This window comes from Lagopus muta, chromosome 3, assembly GCF_023343835.1.
Source record: "Lagopus muta isolate bLagMut1 chromosome 3, bLagMut1 primary, whole genome shotgun sequence".
Classification (NCBI taxonomy): domain Eukaryota; kingdom Metazoa; phylum Chordata; class Aves; order Galliformes; family Phasianidae; genus Lagopus; species Lagopus muta.
The window spans coordinates 14520657-14541300 of NC_064435.1; the positions used below are offsets into that span (position 1 = coordinate 14520657).

General features: G+C 39.4%; 1 protein-coding gene across 2 annotated transcripts; it reads right to left on the bottom strand.

The window, feature by feature from the left end:
* Window positions 1-776: 776 nt before the first annotated feature.
* On the bottom strand, window positions 777-17841 carry MED30 (mediator complex subunit 30). 2 transcript variants are annotated; one of them, XM_048939678.1, is made up of 5 exons: window positions 17715-17841; window positions 17042-17247; window positions 14741-14899; window positions 11466-11576; window positions 777-2600 (listed from the first exon to the last, which is right to left on the bottom strand). In XM_048939678.1, the coding sequence occupies exons 2-5, from the start codon at window positions 17213-17215 to the stop codon at window positions 2505-2507; spliced, it is 540 nt and encodes a 179-aa protein (XP_048795635.1). In that variant the 5' UTR covers window positions 17216-17247; window positions 17715-17841; the 3' UTR covers window positions 777-2504. The 2 variants fall into 2 exon arrangements, with proteins under 2 accessions (XP_048795635.1, XP_048795636.1); XM_048939679.1 differs by lacking the exon at window positions 777-2600 and adding an exon at window positions 2607-8294.
* Window positions 17842-20644: the final 2803 nt, after the last annotated feature.

A 20644-nucleotide genomic window follows, 5' to 3' on the forward strand; every position in this document is an offset into this window, starting at 1 on the left:
TTTTCAGCACATGCTCATGACCAATAATTCAAGTGCTCCACTGTTAAAGAACCTTTCCTAAACCTGTCATCTTCCTGATCAGATCCTATACTTATTCACGGATGTGGTAGCAAATGAATTATGTATAGTACCTTTACTTTCATCTGTGTAAGTCAAAGTGTATGCTTTTGGTCTTACACTTTGCAAAGTTCCTGTTTTGACAGTATTCCCTGTGATAATTTACAACTCTGTCAATTTCTACGCTTTGCAATTTAGCTACTGTGCTATCTATTCTCGTAGTGGTTTAAAGTGTTTTCTCATCTCTCCCAGATGAAAAATTGTAGTATAAACCTTGGCTGCTGCCAGCAGCAGCACAGTGTAAGCTGAATATTGTACTGGCCTGACATCTACTTGCCATACTCGCACTCTTTTCCACATTTTAGGTTGCTATTGCACCACTGATACACAATAAAAATGCCAGCAAAATCTAAAAACTTTTAAAGAGAACACAAAATTATTATATAGGCAGTGAAGTATAGACTAATCTCCATTTTCTACAGTTATTCCAAAGCTAGAACAAAATACTAAGAATTTTACCTCACCATTAAACTCTTGGTTCCATTTCAGAGTCCATGTGAAATGTTTCTTTGTCTGAGTATATGCTTATACATACACCAAAAAGCTGCCACTACACTTTGCATACACAAAAACACGCCTGCATCTTAAAGAACAACAAAAAAATCTCTACTAGAAGCCCTTACTTCCTTTTTAAAGGCTGTCTTTGAAAATTTAACCTGTTTTTTTTTTTTTTTTTTTGCTTTACTTATAAGCAACAGCATCTTTCATAGATGAAGAAATCAGCCATCATCTCTGACAAAAAGAAATTACTGTAGTGGCTGAGCTAAGTGGACAACAGTTTTGCTGCTAGCTCTGCCACTGTGCAAGCTATCCACTCTTCCATTTGCAATATGGGCAAAACATGACAGACCTTACCTGCTGGGTGTTTTGAGATGGACTTACACCTAGCATTTGTCACAGGCAACTATCACTTAACACTAGGCAACCAACCAAAACGTTTTTTTAAGTGTGCCTACCTGCAATGATACAGGCAAGACTGGACACCCCTTCATCTGTTAGATCTAAGGCCTTCAAGTGAAGAAATAAAAGTTTGTACCTAATTGTACTTGATGACAGGATAAAGTTGTGTATTATTAACCAGGTAATCAGACTTACTGTTAATAGCTGATATGACTCATTGCATGTCAGTGATTTTTACCTCAAGGAGTAAGCAAATTGGTTGAAATTATTAAAAACCAAAATAAAAGACTGATAGAACAGATCAGCCTAAAACTTTTAAAACCATGTGTCTGTAGTCTGTAAGAATTCAGTACCAAAACCCACATTTCTCAAAAAAAAATTCATTTAACTGGGCTCTTCAGAAGGTTCTGTGCAAACCCTCCAAACATAACTATTAAGGAATCTAATTGGGCATGGAATGAGAATTTAAAGTTATGTGCATGAAGCAAGTCATGAGAATGGTCAGCTTTCAGCCTGCATTAAAAATCAATTGCCCTAAGGATTTATATTGAAACATTATTACTTCAGATATTTGTTAATCTGTAAAGAGAGGCACTGCGCACTCGCAGCATCTATGGACAATAACAGCACCAGAGTAGAACAATAAAAGATGAAAGTTGGAAGAATAACTCAAGATAATAACAAACTGCTCATACACTCCAACGTTTTTTGGGACTGGAATTCACAGGAGAAGGATTAATGAAAATTGCACAAAACCAAAGTACTGCAAACATACAGAAAGCTACAAGAATACTGGACAGACAACAGTTGGAGCAGTATTCAAGAGATGATAACATACAGTTACAGAAGGAGCTAAGGTCAAGGATATATAACTGACACTTCATTACTTAATAATATCCACGAGAAGATGAGTAATTTTAACGCAGGTTTTGATTTTGCTCTGATTTATCTAATGCTACCAACATAACAACAATAGGATAAGATGAACTTCTGAGGTGCAGTACCTTATAATTCACGTTCCTACAATAGGGAAACATATTGCATCACAAGATCTGATAATTTATTTCAGTTCTGTAGTTTAATGAAGCTACTGTTCTGCACTGCAACTTTCCCATTCTGTATAGGTTGTTTGCACTACAGACTGAATGCAAGCAGATTATATATTTAAAATGTATTTTAATGTATTATTAAAAAAATCCAGAAATGCTTATTTTACACAGATCTAACTTGCATAGCAATTCAAATTACTCTAAGTTACAAAATGTATTATAATCAACCTAAGCAAATTGTTCAGGTACAATCTGCAGGATGACTCTTATGAAAACAAAGCCAACACCATATAAGTCATCACAGACACACAAAAAAAGAACATTTTGAACTTGAAAGTACTGTTTCCATATAGTTGTAGGAAAAAATATTTATTCTTAAAATGAAGCATACTCGAACATATTTGTATATTTTCTGTTATGGAGTTTGATTTTCCTTGTTCAGTTCCTCATTGCCAACATGGCATTTATGTCCCAAATGAGATTCCGTAACTGATCCATGATCTGCTTCAGTTGCTGATTCTTCAGTTTCAGTTTCTGTGGGAAGATTTTATGAGAAGATTTTTGTCATCAGTTGAAACAGTACACTCAGGATTTCAAGAAAAGTTAGTGTTATTAAATGCTATATGTATCTTTTTGTCAGCTGTCTGTGAGCAATATTAGATAATACATCTTCTTGAAAGCACACTCTTAAAATACAAGAAAGACTCAGAAGTTAAAGACCTTTGTTAGAGAGGAATGCTGTTTCTTTTCACAGCGCTCTTTTATCAAAACACTTGATCCCTTCAACAAGAGCAAGCTTGTGGCCATTGGCCCTCTAGCCAAAGTCCAAAAGACAGCACTTGATGCAAAGAGAAGGAAGTGAAATTTGAGACCAGAAGAGCTCAGGGAACAGCTAAATTTATGCTAATATGCACTGTATAAGCTGGGTGCTCAGAAAAGCAAGGTATTAAAAATCAAAGTCTGAAAAACCACAAAGTCAATCAAGCTTTTCTAAACCTTCTGCCTACATTGGTCAATTCTGATGAGCTACGTGATGCTGTCCTCCCAAGTATGCTGAATGCTATACAACTGTGTACTTGCTGCAAAAACATCTGAAGGGACAGAAGAGTAGAAAATGCACTTTCATCTGAGGAACCAGAACTTAAAAATGATGTCTACAGAAGATGCATTAAGCCAATGCAGAATATTCCTAACTGTTCATGTTTCACAGTAATACACATATTTATTGTCCAATTTATCCATTTTCCTGCTCAAATCAAAGCTGCCAAGTAATAAGTTAGTGTGTATTGTTAACAACAAGCCCATGCCCTTCATTCCATTCAAATTTGATATAAAGTCAGCCTCATCACATCAGAGATAGAATTCATAAGGGAAGCCCAGATTTCTAAGTAAAGCCAAAGCACAGGAAAGACTTGCTGCCATTCAAAATGTCTCAGGTTTTACATCACTTTGTTTCTTCTGTACTACACAAACAGCAATACATTAAAGGAACAGCTCAGCTCAGTAACTAAAGTAATTGTAACAGTGACAAAAAGAAGCAACAAAAGAAGCAGCATACTGAAAATCAGAGCCCTGTCTTTTCAGGTGAAAAACAAACCAATGTTTTTTTAAGTGTCCAGCTGGACAGTAGCACAGAACACTGCTTTGAGAAAAGGAAATATTTCTGAACACATTTCAGTGGACACGTTCCCTGGAAGCAGCGCCCACACTCTGACTCCTTTCTGACACCTCAGAAGAAGGTGAAACAGATGTAGGTTTGGAACTGATTTGGAAATTCTAAGCAAGCATTTGATTGACTAAAAACCATTTTAAGTTACAACGTGCATTTCTCTAATCTTTTTCCATTTGCTAATTGAAAACTGCACCATATAGAGCAAAGATTCCTTTCCAAAAGAGGGAGAACTGAGAGAAGAATGTAACTATGACAATACTTAAATGACATAATTTTGCTTCCCTGCAAAACATAATGACATAAGAATTCGATGCTTTACAGACTACAAGGGATGAGATAAACAAGCACGTTCATACCTGTGGCATTTAAAAACGCATTTCCATTTCCCACCCTCAACATTTAATCTCAGAGAAATCAAGAAATGTAACATCCAAACAACTAGCTTAATGCAAACTGTCACTCACTGATACCGAGGGCACATCAGTTCATTATTTTCCAAAGCCTTCACCAACAGAAATGAAGGCTGAGCAGTCAGTGATGATTACGTGTTAGACAAAGAAGAACCATTAACCTCTGGTGCTGCAGACTGTTTTCTCTCCATCCCTTTTTAACTGTACTGTTACATGCTCTTCTGTAGATATGCCTGTATGAACTTTGCATAAGTTACATTCAAAAGATTCATTCTATAAGACAATAATTTTCATTTCTTGTGCAACTATTATGAAACAGGATTTTTACGCTAGACAAGTGAACCCCTGAACTGGATTTCATTTGATTTCAAAGTGTCTGTAAAGAGGTGAGTAATATATTTTTTATTATATCTATCTGAAGATAACTAAGTCCTTTTCTTTGGTGCTTTATTTCCTTAGCTCTTCTATTCTACTTCTTGCAGAGTCAGAAAAAACATCTAAGGTGAAGCACCGTCTCTGGATTGCAAGGCTGAGAAAAGAATAAATGGCAAGGGGAAAAGCTCCACTTCAGAGAGCGCAGCATCCTAGCTGAAAAGCTAGATCTTTGTTAGCAGTCTATGCAGTGCGGACCATCATCTGTCACAGCCTGCTAGCAAGGATCATGGCATATAAGTAGCATGTCCTTCCTACGCTGGCACTGGCAGTGCTGGTCTCCGTTTAAGGCTCTAACCTTATCCAATGAAGGACATCTCCACTTTGCCGTGGAAGGAGGTGAAATGGCCTTCTTGGGAAACTTACAAGTTCTGAAAGAAGCTTCTGCACTGCTGACAAATTTTCATTTGAACAGATTGCTCGCAAAGTTGTCTCCCACTCTTTCCTCCTTCTCCTGAAATGACTTAGTTGATCTCTGGACTGTTTCTCAGGATTAATGGTTGTATGAAACAAGAAGAGGCACTTCATCCTACATAAATGCTACAGCTTCTGCCTTTATCTGTTTTAAGACAGCACATAAAAATTATCTTATTTGAGGTAGTTTGTAACTTAGGCACATTCACCTTATATCTGACAGGCATGTTTCTGCTGTTCACCTATTAGAAAGGTGATCTGACCAAAAAAACAGTCCTGAGGGGTTTTCTCCAGTGATACTTATTTCCAGCGTGATTACCTCTCCGCTTTGACTGATGGCAAATACCAGTGCCAGCATGAGGCAGTTGACAAGGATTACACCCTTTAGCAGCAATATGGACCTCAGTCCTTAGGTCAGGTAGAGCAGTTTTGAAAACATGAACGTAAGCACAAAAAGCAGTAGGTGAAAAGAAGAGGGAGAACCATAATATCCACCCAGACAGTACCTATCTTTCCAGGAATTCACAATAAAGAACTTGATGTGTTTTGTACAGATTTGGATTCAGTAAATTCAGCTTTGACCAAAATCCATTTTTGACTAAAACTCAGTTTTGGTTCACATTCATTTCATTGGAAATCAAAGCTGTCTAGGCTAATCTGCAAATTTCTATCAGAGATGTATCAAAACTTTTATTTGTGAAATCACTGATCCCATCTCTCTTCATATTAAGCTCAGTTATCTTTCAGATTTTAACCTAAACATCACTATGAGTCATTATTCTGTACCTAATTTATTTGTTAAAATTCTCTTCTTCTTCAGCCTAAGATAATGATGTGGAAGAGTAAGACTACATTCCAGCTGACACCTGTAAAGACATCAAACGTATGTGTTTGTGCTTTAAAGGCATCTCTTCTGCTTGACAAAAAAATACTATGCCAGCCATAGTTTATTCCAGCTTTGTCAGAAACCTTTTTCAAAAGAGCCCTTCACAATGAAATCTCTAAGGCAAGGAGGTGGGAAAACAGTTTTGTAGTCAAAAGACTCACAACACAGTGTCAAGGGCAGAAAAAAGCTGTAAGGGAAAAAGTGAATCAGTACTTTGCTCCAACTCTCTTGAAGCTTTCAGGTGATGTTCTAAATTATGGCCATTCAATTTATATTAAAGAACACTTTCGATCATAATAAATACACACATATGGCTATTCATGTATTTTTCAAGTGGTTTAGAAGAGTACTCATTGTTAACACACTAACTTCTGGGCAATTAAATATAATGTATTCATCATTCATTATCTGCAACTTTTTCTGATCTTGTTCTCAGACACCTGTTCTATCCTTCCTGAAAATGAGAAACTGAGTTTTCAGTCTCTCTCTAGCCTTACAGTGAGTAGGAAAATGGCTCATGCTCCTGACAACAGCAGGGACAACAGTGACAGCCTGTGTTCCACTCCATGCTCAACACGCTACACGTATTGAGCCATACAGCAAAGCCATGTATCCATTGCTCTGCTGCTCAAAGAGAGATAAGAGTGTCCATTAAAACGGTTTAACGTTTCCTTCACACTAATTAACTACCTAATGAAGATTATAGAAAAGACAAAGCTAGATTCTTCTTGAATGTGCACAGCAAAAGGATGAGGGGCAGTAGGCAAAAATTCACAAAGCTACTGGATATCCACCTGAGTAACTGGATCTATAATAGTTGGCCCTGCTTTGACCTAGGGATTGAACTAGACACTAAGCCTAAATTCTCTGTCCTTGCAGACAGCCATTTTGGTACCCAAAACAGCAGGAAAACATGCTCAGTGCAGACTGATGTGCTGAGACAGTGTCCAAAGAAACAATTCTTCCTCTCTTGCTGAAGTGTTCTTTGGTACACACTCATATCTGGGGTGAAAAGGATCCCACAACTACAAAATAAGAAATACAAATAAAGGCAAATACTGTGACAGTTTTAAAAGAAATAAAGTTTCTACATAGGCAAAAGTAGTTTTCAGGCAAAATTCTTCCCTGAAGAGATAGGATAGTTGCAAACTGCTGTCATATGAAAGGACTCCACAAAACAACATTGGTTCCAGAGCACAAGGGTTTCATTATCAAAAAAGCCCTGAGGTAAATTCGTAGCAACTTAACTCAAAAGGTTGCAGATTGTCTTTCCCACTCCTAGCAAGACCATGGTTAGCCAGTTAGCAAAGATTAATTAAAAATATCTAGTGTAATTATTTTCAAAGGGGCCACCTGCAGAATCTAAAAAAGCCCAAAGCTGCATTTGCTCCATTTCTAAAAACAAGCAGTAAAAAAAGACTGTCCATAATGCAGCAACACAGATTACAACATTCTCAGTCTGTGATTTGATATTTTCTGCTGTCTCTCCTATCAAATATACTACAAAACTTGAGCCTGACATCTCAAAAATATTACAGATGATGCTGTATTGTGAAGGCAAGAAACCTGTAGGTATAATATTATATACAGACTATAAAAAAAAAAATATGAAGGAAATAGAGAAAAAATTTGCAATAGCAGCTAAATTGCCATTTGCCATTTGTAATTATATTCACTAAAAACTAACAGGAATTCTACTAGCAAAACAGTGCAAATACTACATTGATACTGGAACAGTAAACTATTTATTACAGAAAAAGAGTGAAATTCCTCACCAATTTCCAACTGGAAAGCAAATACTGGTACCTGGAGTACTGCGTTCAAGCTTGGGGCTCCCAGCACAGGAAGGATGCAGAGTTGTAGGAGTGAGCCCAGAGGAGGGCTACAAATCATAGAGTGGGTTGGAAGGCACTGGTTCATCTAGTTCCAGCTCCCCTGCTACAGGCAGGGACGCCTCCCACTAGACCACACTGCTCAAAGCCCCATCCAGCCAGATCACAAAGGGGCTGGAGCACCTGTACTATGAAAAAGGGTTGAGGGAGCTGGGCTTGCTTAGTTTGGAGAAGGCTATTAGGAGACCTCACTCCAGCCTTCCAGTATTTTAAAGGAGCTCACAAGCAGGAGGGAGCCTGACTTTTACGTGGCCTAATAGTGACAGAACAAGGGGGAGTCACTTTAAATTAAAAAGGGAAAAAAATAGGTTAGATGTTTGGAAGAAATTCTTAACTCAGAGAATAGTGAGGCACTGGCACAGGCTGCCCAAAGAAGTTGTGAATATACCACCCATGGAAGCATTCAGGACCAGGCTGGATGGGGCCCTGGGCAGCCTGACCCTAGTGAATGGCAGCCCTGTCCATGGCAGGAGGTTGGACCTAGATGATCTTCATCATTCCTTCCAAAGCCATTCTATGACCCTATTATAAAGAAATAACCAAGAGTTGTGGGAAGTGCAGGAAATAATTGTTTCATACAAAAGGTAGAGTTAGTAGGTACAAACAATATACATTTTTTGTTTTTCTTACAATAGTTGTGCACAGTTATAAGCATTCTGTTCTTGTATGGCTAAAGTCTCTCTCAATTTACATTTAATAGGTTTCATCTTAAGTTACAGTTGTTAGATATTATTGAATTGCTAGGACAGAAATTCATTACCTTGTAAACTGATCAATACTTTTAATTAATGGACAAGTACTTCTTAGCCAATATTAGGTGATTAAATATTCTGACCTAAAAGTTAAGTGTAATACAGCAGATTAAATAAATAAGATGTCACTGTGTTAAACTGATATCAAAAACAACTGCAGTTTTGGTACTCTGCTACATCAACAGGTTCTTGTACCCTAAGAGTGAATGTTAAGTACAGGAAGTATGGGATGGTTCCCACTTCCTTAAGTGAGGCTGCCCCTCTTTCCAGAGAGCTGCCAGAGCAAACCAGAACTGTACAGTTTCAAGTCAGTGATTCCTGAAAGGGGGTAAGTTTTTGTGTGAGCATGAAACAAACCTTTATATTATCTACTAGTTTTGTTTGTGCTTCTCACTGGGAGGAGGTGTTCTTCGAACACACATAGGTATCACTAGAAAGACCAGACTGCCTGGGAAGTCAAGCCGGGACTTAAGCAACCCATGGAAGGTCCAACAATTCTGATGTCTCAATAATGCTAAAGCACTGGGTTATGCTGTTCATAGCAAACAGAGCGAGATGCGATCAGGACAAGCAGCTGAAGGGAGAAAAGATAGTGAGTGAAGACGTAAAAAGCTTCTTCATCTGTCAATTGGTTTTCATGTCCCAGCATTTTCATCAACGCTTTATGTTACTGAAATTTTGTTGAAAGAAATTAACCAAAATTGAATTGGAGATGAATGCTACAATTACACAGGACTGAAAAGCTATCAGGAATGATAGTAAAGCAACAGAGAAGGCTATTTAAGCAGCCAGAATCAGAAATTAGATTAATATGATTCTACCTTTTTTTTTTTTTCCTGTGTGTGAAAATATGGTTTGCGTTATTTCTAGTCATAAAATATTTAGCATTTCCCCAAACTGCAGTATATTACAATTTGAATTTTGAAATTGGAAAAAGAAAATAATAATTTTTAAAAGTGCAGCTTAAAAATAAGAGGCTTCAATTTCCCTTGCAGCACATAAGCATTTTTTCACAAAAATACTACTGAATGTTCAACTATCTTCTTAAAATTTATTGTTGAAAATCTGAAAATTATGTTTAGGCACTTACATGCAAATACTGGATTTCAGTCCAGATTTATGCGATGGCTTGAATACATTTTTAATTGCTAACTTACTACTAATGCTCCTGTAACATCATTAACCTTCTTAAGATTTAAAACCCATCATAAACATTTATGAAATTCACTTCCCAAGATCACGCCAGGGAGGTTTAAAAACACATTAGCATACAAGTACAACAACAAGGGCAAAACATGTCATAAAACTATCAAAAACATATCAAATATGGACAGTTAAGCTTATTAGCACTTAAAGATTGCAAATAAATGTGCATAAATTCTCAGGGTAACATTACATACAATATAATGCATACCACCCTGCTACATCAGCACTGAACAGAAAGAACACAACAGGAAAGCAGACAACTGCTTTTCTCCAAATTCACATAGTACTCATTTTTGCCTGTACAATATGCATGAATTTTTCTAAATGAATGGGTTATGAAGAGTTTGGTACATCTTTAACTGTTGAAGACAAATGCAAATGTTGAAAATAATTCAAAAGCTGTAAATCCAGTGATAATTCTCTCCAAAAATATTTTAGACAGTCACCTGTTTTGTTCAGTTCTTTTTGTAGATTATGGCTGCTTTTTACCAAGCACTTACAGATATTACTGCCACACAAATACTTAGTTAATCCTATCTTTGTACTTTACAGATGGCAGGAACAATGTTTAATGTTATGATCTGTTAAAACGACTTATATTTAATCTCAATGCAATATTATCATCTACTACAGCATATTTATTTTTAGATTTATATCTGTCTATATTAATTGTACTCAATTGCAAACTGCCACTCAAACTGAAAATTTAACAGCCTCTTTATCATATAGTACATTTTTTCTGAATGTGTCAAGATTCAATAAATGCTGTACTTCACAAAAGAAATGCACTTCCTCACATTGTCAAAATACAGGAAGTAGCCCAGAAAATCCTCTACCAACACACATAATTGTAATAATACTTACACATCTGATGTCTTATATCCATTTATTAATGCATTTGCCTAATGCATATTTAGAATTCAAGTAAGCTACCTTATCTCCATCTGTATTGCCTGTATCTACTGGGTTAACCATGACCTCAATATAAAACATTGATTGCCCCCCTCTACTTTGCCATAACAAGGGTCTGAATTGCAGCAGTGCAGGAAGAATGGAGCGTTGTAGGAGCAGGTCCACAAAGATGATCAAAGCACCTCTACTATGAAGAAAGACTGAGGGAGCTAGGCTTGTTTAGCTTGGAGAGGACGAGCTCTGAGCAGAACTCACTGCAGCCTTCCAGTACTCAAAGGGTGCTTATAAGCAGGAGGGAGCCCAATTTTTTTTACCAGTCTAATAGTGACAGAACAAGGGGGAATAGCTTTAAACTAAAAAGGGAAAAATTAGGTTAGATGTTACTAAGAAATTCTTAACTCTACTCTACTCTACTAAGTGGTGAGGCACTGGCACAGGTTGCCCAAAGAATCTGTAGATGTTCCTTCCATGGAGGCCAGACTGAATGGGGCCCTGAGCATCCTGATCTAGTGGGCGGCAACCCTGCCATGGCAGGAGGGCTGCAAGTGGATGCTCTTAGGTCCCTTCCAACCTAAGCCGTGCTATGATTCTGTGAATACTCAGAAGAATACATACTGTTTTAAAAGGAGTCATAAGTTAAAATTGTTACGGTACCTAAAACCTACAGTAGCCAGTGCTGCAGCTAAAAAAATTGTTTAACAAAACTAATTCTAAAATAGTTATGTGGCACATATGGTCTTTAGTACAGCAGTCTAGAAACCTAGGCTTTGTAATGTCAAAGTGACGTTTCCTGTTTTACACAAATTAATTTCAACTTCCTTACCTTATTTACTTCCATGATTTCCCTTCTCTCTTCGCTAGCAAAACGAAGCTGACTAGCAGCACCACGATCATCATGCTTGGAGCCATCTTCTTCAACATATGGAATAAGTTGCTAAGAAGACAAAAAAGGTCAGCTTTTAAAAAGAAGAAAAAAGGAAAAAAAAAAAACCTGAAAAGGGGAGGTACTAACAGTTTCCTTCAAAGGCTCAAACATCCTGAACAGAAAGAAGTGCAGACAGGCATACTTCATCACCTCAAAACCAACAGCCTCACAACGGCCTCAGACATTTCTGTGCTTCAAAAAGATACGACAGCACATATTGTCACACCTAGACTGCAGGCAGAGCTCAGTATTAACATTTTAAGAGGTCAATCACAGGTAACCTTGGATTTTTGAACTCTATAGACTGTGATTTCAAAGCTTACTACTCCACACTATGAAATAACACAAACACGAAGTTATCATTATTATCAAGTATTTCAGTGATGTCCCAAACATAATTTATGACAGACTTTACACATGGAGATTAAATACTTGGTTAATATCCTAATTATGACTTTCTATTTTATTGGTTTTCTGTTTGGCTGTTCTTAAGATCAGGCCCACAGTTATCTAATAGGAATTTCTCCATAGGGATTTTCCACTGTAATCTCCTCAAGCACATAATGCACTGCATTTTTTTGTAAGCTTTTGAGAAGTCAAGATCTTCAGTAAAGAGTTTCTAAATGAATATCAGTATGCTCTTGATCAAAAACATTTTTTTAAAGACTCAGGAAATGTATTAGCTACAAAACACATACATGCATTGTGCCAAACTCTTCCAAAGTAACATCTTGTTCAAAAATAGTTATAACGTACTTACAATTTAAGCATCACATACACACATGGAGTCTGTTGAATTTTCTGTCCTTAACTGAGAAAAGCTAAAGCTGGTAGCAAAAGTACACCCTTGATCAAATCTACATACTACAGACAAATGAAATATTAGTAAGTGATGCAAATGAGCAAGACAGTTCAAAAGTCAGGGAACAGGTTGCTGATAGAATGCATATTAACTTGTTACTTAGGTTGAGGTGTAATACGAAGCATTCAGCAGCAACCTTCAGCATTCTGCTGAAAACTCTGACTTAGCTCTGAAAATCATATTTTCTTCCACATATGCTTTTGGAGGCCACACTCATTAAACTTATTGAAATGGACAAGGAATGCCGTGTTACCCTCTGCCCTGTAAAGCAAAATAGCATAGCTATTAAACACTCTTGGAAAAAGCTCCTCCTCTTTCTTAAGGAAAAACAATGCCCTGAAATAGAATGTCTCCTTTGAAAACCTCCCATCTGTAAGAAAAGCTCTGAATTCAAATAAAGAACTACACCTAACACACAAATAAAGCAGTTCTCTCTAGTGAGAGAATTCTGTAACTGTATCTCCTTCACAACAATCTTACAGCTTATTATGTTGGCTAAAAGGAAGTTGATAAGATCACCTATTAAACTAGCAGTACACATTAATGAAAGAAATATATTTTTATACTGTTAGTAGACACTAACTTAATTGATGGAAGGTAATGACACAATTTCTTGCCATAAACAAGAAGCAAACAGGAAAAAAGAGACAGAACAACAAAGTGGTTTTGGCAGTGCAAGTTAAGAAAGGTGTAACATCAACCTAAATTTTATAGCCTGGGAATTCAATGGACTCACCTTGGGGTTTCTGCCTTAAGTGGCACCAAACTAACAAACTGCTGCACACCCTTTGTAATACTGCAGATAACATGCAGATACATCTATCCCAATGCTATCTCATAGAAAGTAAGGAGTTACCTTCCTAATCCTAAAATAACTACTGAAGTGGCTATCTAACTTAGCATTTACTACTGACTACTCAGAATAAAGTACAATGACAACATCGTCACTGATTAGCAGCAGTGATGTTCAAAATCACTTCCCAGTGTCAGGGAAGAAGACAGGCTGAGGAGCTATGGATGTATATATATTTTAAAAGCAACAAAATCTAAGCAAAAATTGAAGTATTTAAGACAAGTGGATCGGTGACAATGGAATTGCACATGTCTTCAGACATCAGTCATGCTCTTGCAGCCCAGAAAGCCAACCATGTCCTAGGCTACGAAAAAAGAAGCATGGCCAACAGGGCAAGGGAGGTGATCCTGCCCTTCTGCTCTGCACTGGTGAGGTCTCACCTGCATCCAGATGAGGAATCCTCAGTCCAGGAGAGATGTGGACTTGTTGGAGTGCATCCTGAGGAGGGCCACAAAAATGATTCAAGGGATGGAACACCTCTCCTATGAGGACAGGCTGAGAGAGCTGGGGCTGGAGAAGAGAAGGCTCTGGGAAGACCTGAAAGCAGCCTTTCAGTATCTAAAGAGGAGCTACAGGAAAGAAGGGGACAGACTCTGAAGCAGGGTCTGTGGTGACAGAAGAAGGGGAAACGACTTCAAGCTCAAAGAGGGGAGATTTAAGTTAGATATACAGAAAAAATTCTTTTTACAGTGAGGGTGATAAGGAACTGGAACAGGTTGCCCAGAGATATGGTAGATGCCCCATTCCTGGAGACATTCAAGGTGAAGCTGGATCAGGACTGGGCAACCTGGCCTGGCTGTGGATGTCCCTGTTCACTGCCAGGGAGCTGGACTAGATGGCCCTTAGAGGTCCATTCCAACTCTAAGGATTTTATGAATTACTACAGAATTAGATCATGAGCCACAGAATAACTGCCTGTCTTGTTCAGTGCAGTATCATTAAGAAGGCTAACAATTGGCAGTAAGGAGGGAAGAGCAGTGTACATACATTCCACTAATGACTTAGAAACCGGGAGTCAGTTAAGTAAAAGAAAAAAGCCATTAAGTCATTCAACTGTTTAAAAAAGAAGTTTGTCTATATTCGTTAAAGATAAGGTTAGAATGTCAAGTCATTTAACAATATGATTGAGAATATCAGTGAAAATTTGAAATAAGAATTTAAGAAACATAATAAGAGAAATGATGTGACACTTTCATTCACCCTGACAGGAGGAAAGTGAGCATTTTGTTAACTTCACAGCAACAAATACTAAGTCACTAAAAGGAAAAAGAATTGCAACTACTGCAATTGTTTCACCACAGACTTACTCCACTAAAACAACCTCCTAAAAGAAAAACTTCCCCGACCCTTTTTTTCCCCTAGAGGAAAAAAACTGGTGAGTGCACACAGCCTGAGGTAAACAGCTAGGATTTTAAACAAAGTCTGACCTGTAATTTGTAGATACAGAAAGATACTCACTTCTATGGGAATAGGATCGAGTCCAGCACAGTTTTCATTACATTTGTCATAGACTAATCTCAGTTTTCTGAAGAGTATTGATAGCTGACGGAGATGCTCCTGTAGTTTTCCCAGTCTGTCTTGATATGTTCCAGTATGATAAGTTACACCATTTGGCAACTTCAGAGAACCAAAACACAAAAGAGTTATAAATATTATTTTCTCTTATAGGAAATAAAAAAATCTAAGACAAATGAGAGATTTTTTTGTGCATTCTACTATAAGACCATCACAATATTCTCACAGTCTGAAATTTCTATTTTCTTTATCTGTAAAAATCTGAATCTTATTTGCCCATCTGATGTGCCAAATCACTGCTCTCAAACAGCTTCATGTCTTCCACATCCTGGTCATTATCGATCACTGTAACTTTCAGTGAATGCCTTAATCCATGCTTAAGCATGGCTGCTGTTGCAATCTGAGAAACTTTCTGCCTGAACCCAGGTCACATTTCAGACAATCAATGCGAATTCAATGTAATACTCTGTGTATCTACATAAAATAACTACAGAAGGAAATTTCAGGAGACATGAAAATACAGGGAAAAAGGGAACTGGAGTGATTACTTGCATGTTTGTCTCTGAAGTTGAGAGCATGCACTTCTGCTGTCAACAGAGAAACATGAAAGAAGTTTGTACATTCTCTTCAGTACGTAATCAAGAGGATTCTGTCCACTTTAATAATGAATAGAATGTCACAACATTTTAAGTGGAAAATACTACAGAAGAATGATATCACTGATCAATGACAACTCCTTTAAAATTACTCCGTAGAGGTTAACAAAAACAGAGAAACATAAACATCATATAAATACACTTCACTATTCACTAAACAGTTATCTTCCCCTTATCTCCAAATTGGAGGGATGTGGATTTGATGGGTGAACCACTCAGTGCATAAAAAAACTGGTTGAAAGGCCGCAGACAGAGGGTGGTCATCAATGCTCAATGTCCAGGTGGAGGCTGGTAATGAGCAGCATCCCCCAGGGGTCTGTTTTGGGACCGATGCTCTCTAACATCTTTATCAATGACATCGATGATGGAATCGAGTGCACCCTCAGCAAGTTTGCTGACAACACCAAGCTGAGTGGTGCAGTGGACACGGTAGAAGGAAGGAATGACATTCAGAGGGACCTCAACAGGCCAGAAAGCTGGGCTCAAGTGAACCTGATGAGGTTCAACACGGCAAAGTGCAAAGTTTTGCACTTGGGCCGGAAGAATCCCAGGCATCCATACAGACTGGAAGGAGAGGTCCTTGAGAGCAGCCCTGAGGAGAAAGATCTGGGGGTCCTGATGGATGAAAAACTCAACATGAGCCAGCTGTGTGCTCTTGCGGCTCGGAAGGCAAATGGGATCCTGGGCTCCATCAGAAGAGGGGTGGCCAGCAGGGACAGGGAGGTGATTGTCCCCCTCTACTCTGCTCTTGTGAGGCCCCATCTGGAGTTCTGTGCCCCGGTCTGGAGCCCCCAGTACAAGAAAGACAGGGAGCTGCTGGAGAGGGTCCAGAGGAGAGTCACAAAGATGATCAGGGGACTGGAGCACCTCCCCTATGAAGACAGGCTGAGAGAGCTGGGCTTGTTCAGCCCGGAGGAGAGAAGGCTGAGGGGTGACCACATTACAGCCTTTCAGTACCTAAAGGGAGCCTTAAAACAGGAGGGGAGTCAACTCTTTGAAAGGGTTGATAACTGCAGGACAAGGGGAAATGGTTTTAAGTTGAGGGAGGGGAGATTTAGGTTGAACATCCGGGGGAAATTCTTTACAGAGAGAGTGGTGAGGTGCTGGAACAGGCTGCCCAGAGAGGTTATGGATGCCCCGTCCCTGGAGGTGTTCAAGGCCAGACTGGATGGGGCCCTGGGCAGCCTGGTCTAGTATTAAATGGGGAGATTGATGGCCCTGCCCGTGGCAGGGGGATTGGAGATTCATGATCCTTGAGGTCCCTTCCAACCCTGGCCATTTTGTGATTCTGTGATTAATATAATTCTGTGAAACAGTCATTAAGTACATTTGGAATATATTTACTGTGGTAGAAATGACAATTCAGCATTTGTGAATGTTCTCCATGTTTACTAAATACACAGGAACAGCCAAATGTATTCAGAGTTGTATATGTGTCTCCAACCAACCCCTTTTTCAAGGCAGTTTCACCTATTCGTGTATTTAAATGTCCGAAACTATCTTTGTGTGCACACAATCACTTAGTAGTAAAAACACGAGAAGGGAACTGATGATCACCAAATTAGAAATAAAAAAGAAGTTTTCTCACCTGCATGTTCCTCAGTAACTGGAAGATTTCCATGGTTCGAAACACAATGTCCTGCACGGTCTCCTGGCCGATACGGCACAGAGATGCTGTATTGACCTCCCTAGCTGCCTGAGCCTGCGTTCCTGAGAATGCACCGGGAGGCATCCCTGCCCCGGCCAGAGGTGGGGTTGACATCTCTGGATGCCAACGGGTCCCACTGAACCAACCTGCACACGGATAAGACAACGATGAAGTATTTGTCTGAGACTATTCTAACAAACAAACTTCTTACCGTGGCTATACCTCCTCTGCTCAACAGGTCGTCTTGTCTGAGACAAAATCATTCAACAAAAATTAGAGGGCTCTGTGACATCCCTTGGCTTCAGACAGGGCTCCTTAAATCATCAAGGTTTTCCGGGCCTCACGGAGCTGCACGCGGGGTCCTGCCCCAGTGCTACATGGCGATACGCAGGGCTGCCCGATTTCACACGCGCAGCTCTCGGCTCTCCCGCCCCTCCACCCAAACCGCAGCCTGCGGGCCGCTGTCCTGGCATCGCTCGGCAGCTACAGGCCCGTCCTGGACAAGCAGGCCAGCCAGCGGCCGCCCAGGCGGTACGCGAGGAACCGCGCGGGCGGATCGAGACAGACACAGCGCTAAGGCCGCCCTCGGCGCCGAGCGGCGACCGTTACTCACAGGACCGGAGAAAGCCGGGGCGCCGCGTCGCCGTGGAAACGCGGAGACGGAAGCAGTGTGCGGCGCCCGGAAGAGCGGGCCACACGAGGCGGAAGTGACGTCACGGCAGCGGGGCGGGGCTGGCTGGCTGCGGCTGCTACTGTGGCATTGGGCAGGTGGCTGAGGCTGGGCGGGTTCACGCTCGTGGCGCAGGTTTTGTATCGAAGGGGAGCTGGGCAAACTGCTTTTGGCTGGTCACGTTGGGAAATTGCTGGTTACGTACTATCCGTTTATAGGTGTACCACTGCACTTCTTGTGTAGGTGTATTTTCACCCGTATAGAAACGCCTTCTGGTTTCACAGTATTTGAATGCATGTAAGATGCTTCTCTGTTGTCTGGCCTGGCTGCTTAGGCTATGCTAAGGTAGTTTATAGTATCGTAGAATCGTTTGAGTTGGAAGGGAGCCTTAAAGCCCATCTATTGCAGCTCCCCTGCTATGAGCAGGGACACCTACAGCTCCATCAGGTGCTCAGAGCGCAGCCCAGTTTGTCTCCAGGGATGGAGCGTCTGCCACCTCCCCGTGCAACCTGTCCCAGTGTCTCACCACACTTGTCATAACAACCTTCCTCCTTATATCCAATTGAAATCTCCCATCTTTTAGGTTGAAACTAATTTTCCTTTTTCCTATCAAAACAAGTATTTGAGTTGGTGCTGTTTCAAAGCACAAACAGTGATTCCTGTGCAATGAAAAAGAAACTCCATCTGAAAGACATAGGGCAAAGTTTGTGAGGGCTGGTAGGTATTCAGTAATTACTGCACTACATGGTGTTTATTGTCTGTAAAGTAAATTTCTTCACAAGCAAAAAATGGGGTCAAAGTTTGTCTTTTTGCATTAATGTCTTACCTAAAACTCTGGTTTTGATGATGAGAACCTGAAATGCAGAAGAGGGCATTTAAAGTAGTTGTACTGTAGTAGCTGTAATAAAGATGATGTTATGAATGATCTTTTGTACAAAATGCATTGCGTTTGTAGTGCTGTAAAAAACAAAAACAAAAACAATAAAAAGCCAGAAATGACTCATAATATACCACTCTTGTTTAAGAAAGAAGGAACATTCAGGGACAGAACTGCACAATGTCAGAGACATTTTGCTGCAGAAAGCATTTCTTTTTCCTTCAGATTAATGAGGGGAAACACCACGCCATTGCTTAAACTGAAGTTTTTGTTGCCTGGCTACATTCTCTTTGTAGCATGCTCTTTTAGCCAAGGCACAATGTAAATAATTATGAAGTATTTTAACAAAATTTTAACATAAAAAAAAAAAGAATAACAACAAAAGGAGTGTCTTAAACTGACTGAAAAAAAAAATTGCTCATAAAAATGAGAGGGAGATATTTTCAGACAGCAAAAGAATATCCCACTGTGTCTGGCTAGACAACGCATGGGAAAAGCAGCCCCCAGAGAATTTCTAAGGGCTTATGTGAAGGCTTGCATCTCAGTTTACTGTACATTAAGGAAATGATGCAAGAACTGTTCAAGAGCTGAGCACAAAGGATAATGTTTTCCTTTTTTGATTGTGTGCCCAAGAGCTCTGTTCACACTGCTTAACTTGCTGCTCCAAATCCAATGGCATCTTAAGTTCCAGAGAGTAATGAGCGATTCAGACCACCTACTGTTCAGTGCTGCCAGACACAGGCTCCATGTACAGTCAAATACTAAAGTATATGACTGCTACTTGCAGTAGGCAGTTGAAATGTAGAGCCAAGTCTGCATGCAAAGAGTGCTGAAGAATGTTGCTAGGGGACCTTCACGTTCTTCACTGCCAATCTATGGAGCCATCTAAGTCTGATTTTTCACTACTAGGAGAAGGAATCTCCTTTCAGATAAGGAATGTTTTTATGGTTGGATGAGAAAAAGATGAATATACATTTTGCTTTCTAAAAAAATCAGTTAAGCTGTCTTTGTGTGTCTTCAGTTTGGTCTTGGACCAAACTACTTTCATCTGGAAGGTGTCCAAATCAGACAGCTCATCTTTCACATCCGTTTCAGTTTCTGTGGCATCAGTTCAACCAGTGTCTTAGGATGCTGCCAACTACTACACAGTATCAAGTCCTTGTTTTCTCTCTTCCTACACAGGGCTGAAGAGAAGCTAACAAAAAACTAACAAAGAGCATGCATCTACACAGGATCTTCTAGTCCTCTGAAGTTTAAACCAAATTTCTAATTATAACTTTTTGAACAGTAACTAGTTCAGACGTTATCATTTTCAAAGTAATAATAAGTTATGATACTGTAGTATTTTTAAGAGATTCTAACTCAAACCATGAGTAACTACAAAGTTTGTGCGGCTGTGTTTTATCAACAAAGCAAAAATACTCAATAGAGAGGTAAGAGAATATTTTGTTTTCTTTCAGTTTTCTGTAAAACAGTCAATGCGCTTGCAAGGCAGCATGAATCATTCTATTTTAAAATAAACAGAAGTATTGGAATTCCTGGATCATCATTTGTTTTGCTTGTGTAAAGAAAAGTATGCTCACTCTCAGGTTCCCCTCGTGGTATTTCTTAGCAGCAGTGCTTTGATACTGCTTCCAGAGTGACAGATGGGCTTTGGGGAAAAGTGTTAACCAGGAAAGGACTTTCATTCTCAGTCCTGTCCCATTCTGTGTTTATGTGTGGATTCAAGAAAAAATAATGGGACTTTCTGGAACCTTAGCCAACAATAAACAGGCAAGGCACAATTTTATTGTTACCAAGCTGTGATAGATAACAGCACAGCACATAAATTTTTTAGTGTGTTTGTGGCCAACACAGACAGTAAAACTGGGTGGAGTTTAATTCAACAAAGATTGCATTTATAGGACAAAGGAAGCATTTAAGGACTGTGATTAGGTGAGATGGATTGTGGGGTTTTTGTGTGTCATGTGGGCTTGGAGTGTTGGTTATTTTTCCC